At 40.3% G+C, this 6000-nt stretch overlaps 1 protein-coding gene across 2 annotated transcripts; it reads left to right on the plus strand.

The window, feature by feature from the left end:
* On the plus strand, window positions 481–5604 carry LOC8058007. Of its 2 annotated transcripts, none has more exons than XM_002444557.2 (9): window positions 481–757; window positions 1831–1904; window positions 2001–2172; window positions 2539–2621; window positions 2694–3006; window positions 3089–3207; window positions 3670–4188; window positions 4299–4511; window positions 4739–5604. In XM_002444557.2, exons 2-9 carry the CDS (start codon window positions 1836–1838, stop codon window positions 5078–5080), a joined length of 1830 nt encoding a protein of 609 aa, XP_002444602.1. In that variant the 5' UTR covers window positions 481–757; window positions 1831–1835; the 3' UTR covers window positions 5081–5604. The 2 variants fall into 2 exon arrangements, with proteins under 2 accessions (XP_002444602.1, XP_021320826.1); XM_021465151.1 differs by lacking the exon at window positions 481–757 and adding an exon at window positions 784–1146.

The raw sequence follows: 6000 nt of genomic DNA on the forward strand, positions 1-6000 counted from the left end.
CGCATGTCACTCAAACTTATCATCCGCGTCTAGTATGAATCACTATACTCGAAGATTATACGTCCACGTCCTTCAATGTGAATATCAGATCCACATGCCTACGTTCGATACAAAATCATAAGAGATAATTTATTAGTTGTGACAAATATTATGGCCTTATATTAATTCTATTTAGTATATATATACATATACTTTCTTCATCCTGAAATAACTGTTGTTCTTGTTTTATAAAAAATAATTTTAACTAAATTTATATTAATAAATATAAATATTATATTACATAATTAGTATCATCGAAAAAAAATTAATCTAATTTTATAATAAATTTATTTAAAAATATAAATATTACATCTATTTTTTATAAATCGAATCAAACTTACGATATGAAAATAAAAAAACGATAATTAATTTGGCGCGGAGGGAGTACAAATCATCGTCAACAATCATCAAGAATAAAAAAACTGCGCAGCAGCTTCGCTCCTTTTTTTAAGAGAGGAGAGAAATAGAAAAGGGTGAAGCACCAATCGCCCCACCACCAAGGTCAGGGTCCCGTCTCCTCTCATCAGATCACGAGCCACACACAAGTGTGGGTGTGGGAGCCCGATCCGATCGCCAGATCCGCCGGCCTCTGCGCCGATCCGGGCGTCCTTCCACCGCTCCTCTTCCTTCTATCGTAGGCGCGCCCTCGCCGCTCGCTGGAGCGGAGATCCCTCCCTGCAGCCCGGACTGCTTGATTCCTTTCTTATTGCCTTTGCCGGTAAGGGATTTCGTTCTGCACACTCTGCTGCTATGATTTGATCGGAGAGCCTTCAAATTCAAATCCTTCTTCTCCTTATTATTATTATCCGACCCGTCCGGTTTGTCGCCGATTCGATTTCTTTGATTGATTGATTGATTGATGCGTCTGCCCCCCTCTGTGTCACCCTGCGTAAGATCTTGCGTCAATTCAGACGTTACTAATGCTGTCATGCCATGGCTTATGCGATTCGAGATGTATTGAGTAATAAATTGGTTTAGAACCAGGGGGTCTCAATTTGAGTTGATCAGGCTTCTTGCTCCACATGGTGCACGCTGCTGTTTCGCGCAGCCAAGAAGGTCTGGCGGAATCGCCCGAGCTTCAGCTTAACGCATTGCGAGTCCTTTTCGGTAGGTTCTCTTGGTTCGTGTGCAAAAGTTTATGCGCATCGATATCACATTTAATTTGTTGGGTACGGTGCTGTTGTCATGTAGAAATTGTCACGTGTATCTAGTTCTGTTAGCATTGCACGGTCAATTCGTGCGGGCCGTACATTGTTTTCGATGCCTGAACGGGCTTCGTGTGCTATCAGTCATACCTTGACTGTACGTCATGTTTGTTAATGGTTGGTGCAGATCTTGCTAGCGTAGAGGGTTCTGGTACTGGTAGGATGTCTGCCAATGTCATGTGGCTATATATTCCCTGGATGTGGTATTGTTTTCACCGAATAGAATGATCAATGCTGTATGTTAAACGCATAAGATGTGCCTTTACCCTGTTGATTAGAGTAAGAGGCCAAGTACATGCAACAAGTATGAGGATTTCGAGCACTGCTGAGTGTGTGCTTTTATCAATGATCAACTTATTCGGTTACAACTCAATACAATGTGTATGTCATGTACTGGGTGATGCGATCACATGGTATTTTGATGTAAATATGTTAGGGAAGCTACTATCCTTCTTTGCTATTTAAGGCCATCTGTGAAAGTTTAGCTTATACTTCATAACAATAATATGTGGCAGTTTATCACGTACAATTGGATAGCCTCATTTGTTGAAGCCTGACATGATTTTGTTGAACCTTGATATTTCAGGCTCTATGGATAAGCAGGAGCCAGTAGCCAATGTCGAACAAAAGATAGGTCTCTCTGAGAAGCCTAAGGAGCAGGTCATTACTCATTACTGTATTATACTGTTTTTTTATCCCTTTTTTACACTTTGTTTATTTACTCTGTTTGTCGATTGTATCAACCATCTACCTCAGCCTGTTGCCAGTAAGGATGAGAAAGCAGCTGTACCACCAATTTCAGTTGATTCAAATGCTATCGATCTACCAAGTGAAGGCCAAACCCAAGCTGGCACATCCAACATGGATGGGGGCCATAATGGTGCACACAACTTCTATGCTTCTCAGGCACAGCCATTCTATTACCAAGGTCAGCTTGCATGTCTCTTCACACTTTGCATTCCTTCTCCAGTCTTTATGACAGAACATCAATTTATGCATTGTCCTATATAGTTGATCTCATGCTATATTAGCCTATGGAAACATAAAGAAGCAATGGTATCAAAAGTTTTAGACTATCTATTAGGAGGTGCTCTTAACATATTTCTCTATGAATTTACCCATGATTCATCAGGAGTAGAAATATAGTGTATATCAATGTAAAATCTGTTTTTGTGGGGTAGGCTCAAAGCCCACTTATTTTGTTTTCTTTAATATATTGTAGATTTCACAGCTTTCATCTTGATTGATGAATGTTCTTGTTGCATACTTAACATAGTTCACTCTCTATGGGCAGGCTCCGGATATGAAAACACTCCACAAGAATGGGACACATATCCTCCCTACATGAGTGTCGAAGGATTGGAAGTGGGCCCACCAGTAAGTAGAAAAAGTTTTCCTCTGTCATAAATATGCCATAGGCCACTGCTCTAAATTTGTCTTTTCTTGAAGGTTGTATACAATGAGGACCCCTCATTGATGTTCCATGGTGGCTATGGTTATGACCCATATGCTCATTATTCTCCTATTGCAACACCTGTACCGACTGCTGTTAGTGGAGATGGTCAGCTCTACTCCCCTCAGCAGTTCTCCTTCTCGGCTCCTTACTACCAGCAGTCAGTACCACCTGGCATGCCATATTTAAGCTCTCCTACTCCAATATCACAGGGTGATACAAATACAATGATGCCGATTGACCCAACACAAGGAGCTTTTATCGCTGATACCCTGAGTCCAAACAGCTTCCTGTTTGGCCCAAGACCTGGTTATTATCTAACTTTATGCTTTGTTCAGTTCATTTATGTCCTATGCTATAGGTAACATTTTAACTTTGTGACGTCTCTCAGAATGGTTCAGATCTTCAGAAGGAACTGGGTCATTTCCATCACCTGCAGCTTCACCTCAACCTTCTAGTGGTGTTCCAGGGACCTATGGCCAAAGCAACTTTCCAATGGCTTCAGGAATGGTATTCTCTTCACATTGCTAACCCTAATGTTTCTCTTCCCTCAAATAGTACTTAAGAAATCATGGATGCAGCTCTTTGCACAAGTTACCATTTCTATTGGTTGTCTCGGGGGTAGTCTTTCACTTCAGAAACAATCCTAGCTTAACTTTGTCCAAGAAGAGCAATGAAAACTCTACCCTTCAGTCTATATAGCTAATGTCCTTTTGATTCATTGCCAGCTGACGTTTAAATTCAGATTTGATTGCTGCCACCAGATGTGATTTAAACTCTGCTCGGTTTTGGGGATTACCCACCATTTAGCTGGAATTCTGACTTGCTGTTTTCTGCTGACACATTATATGCTCGAAAGACTGAAAAGAAAAACAAACTTAAAAAGACAGGAATACACAAGTTTGTAAATAACTGAATTTGTTACCTGTAGATCTGCCTTTTGATATTTATCTGTTTCTCCCCCAATTTCAGGCATCGCCTCACCAGAAGCCCTTCTATGGTTTGGGATCCACAGCTGACTCCTACGGAAGGGGTTTTTCTCATGGTGGAATGTTCCCACAGGCCAGCAATTATGGAGGATCCTTCACCAGCTTTGGCTTTAATGGTAGAAGTTCGATCTCGATCGAGAAAGGGCGTAGGAGGGGAAGGGGTAATGCACTTATTTGCAGCTGCAATGGCCCACTTGACTTTCTTAATGAGCAAAGTCGGGGTCCACGTGCTACTAAGCCTAAGAAGCAACCAGAGGTTGACAGTAAGGATGAGAAGCCTACCACAGGAGTTGGTCGTGAGTCATACAACAAGCCTGACTTTGTTACAGAGTACATGAATGCCAGGTTTTTCATCATAAAATCATACAGTGAAGATAATGTGCACAAGAGTGTAAAATATGGTGTTTGGGCTAGCACCACAAATGGAAACAAGAAACTGGACTTAGCATATCGTGAAGCTAAGGAGAAGGAAGAGCACTGTCCCATTTTTCTGTTATTTTCGGTAATTAAAGCATCATCTCCATTCTTTGTTCCTTTTTGAGTCCACCAGTTCTTTTTACTTAAGTACTATAATCCTGGCTAATATTAAAAATTGGAACAATATATATACAGGTGAATGCCAGTGCACAATTCTGTGGTGTTGCTGAGATGATTGGACCAGTGGACTTTGAGAAAAGTGTGGATTACTGGCAGCAAGATAAGTGGACTGGTCAATTCCCTGTGAAGTGGCACATAGTGAAGGATGTCCCCAATAATCTTTTCCGGCATATAATTCTTGAAAACAACGACAATAAACCTGTAACAAACAGCCGAGATACACAGGAGGTATTTAGACTTCTTTCTCTGTCTCCATTTGCTTAATTTGCATTTGAATTTATCCTTATACATAAGCTCGTTTTTTATGGAAAATCACTATCAAATATTAGTTAAGATGTGCCACTGCCATTCATGCTTTCAGTTCAGCTGTTAATATTCTCATGCCTTTCTTTTCCATTTTACTTTCATAAATTCACAGTATTGTCTATTTGATGTGACACATGAGCTTATTGTAGGTGAAACTAGAGCAAGGACTGGAGATGCTGAAGATCTTTAAGAACCATGATGATGATGCATCAATCCTTGATGACTTTGACTTTTATGAGGAGCGTGAGAAAGCACTGCAGGAAAATAAGGCACGCCTGCATCAGCAACATCTACCCAGTTCTATTGTTGTTGAGCCCAAGAAACCCTTGACTGTACCCACTGACCTCGTGAGCCATATCACCAAGAGTTTTGCTCAGGCTGTGCGGCTTGGTGAGGCCAAGACTGTAAGCCCTTTGGCTGAGAAAGTTTCTGGCGGTGATTCGTCTATTCCTGTGAAGCCTGTTGAAGTTAAGCAGAGTGGTTTATCTTAGGAACTCTTGATCGATGTTATTGAACTGTACTCAAAACATCATCCATACGGTTCCTGATCAAAATATCAGGAATGCATATACAGATGGATGATGATGATGAAACCTAAGACATCGGCAAAGATGGCTTCTTGCGCTTTTGGTCAAGCATGCATGTACACTAGGGTAGGTCTTTGCCAACCTTGGAAGCATAGTTTCTTGAATAGTTTCTCTCTCTTTTTTTCTTCCTCTTCCTAGTATTCCTCTCCTTCTCTCTGCATCATATGATGATTCCTTAGTGTCTAGCCTTAAGGGGAGGTGCAGTTTTTGTGCAAGCCTCTGTAAGTTTCCTGTTCCATCGCATATGAATAAGGCCTTTTTTTGCTTCTTTTTATTTAAGTAAAAAATCCCTCTTTTATCTACTATTCTGTGGCAGTTTTATTATACTATGTCACCTATTCACTATGTAAGCAAAAACATATAAACGCTATCCAGGTGACCTGGTTGTGATGACTGCAGTAATAAGTAACTGAATGATTGTTTATGTTTGCTGGGAGGGTCATGCTGTCATGTGGTACTGTGATCTATGGAAGGTTTACATATATTTGTCAGTTCTCATGACAAGAACTGATATTTGCGCAAGCTATATTTTGACAGTGCATGAAAAGAATAGTTCTAGGCAAATATTTAAGTAAATTTCATTGTTGTAAATTTGCTAATAACTATACTTTGACAGTTCATTTTTGCGATCGGGATCTGGACATGGAAATGAAGGAATGTCAGGTCTTGATCTTGAAATTGTGTGATTTCTATACCAAGAGCACTACAAGTAGGTAGCATTGGAACCTAATGCAGATTTTAGGTCGTTATGCTTTTCTTTTCATTTTGCTTGTGTTCGTGTTTGGAGTCATTTAACATAAAACATGAAGTTAGTAAGTTTCCAT

The sequence above is a fragment of the Sorghum bicolor genome, chromosome 7, assembly GCF_000003195.3.
Source record: "Sorghum bicolor cultivar BTx623 chromosome 7, Sorghum_bicolor_NCBIv3, whole genome shotgun sequence".
Taxonomy (NCBI): Eukaryota; Viridiplantae; Streptophyta; class Magnoliopsida; order Poales; family Poaceae; genus Sorghum; species Sorghum bicolor.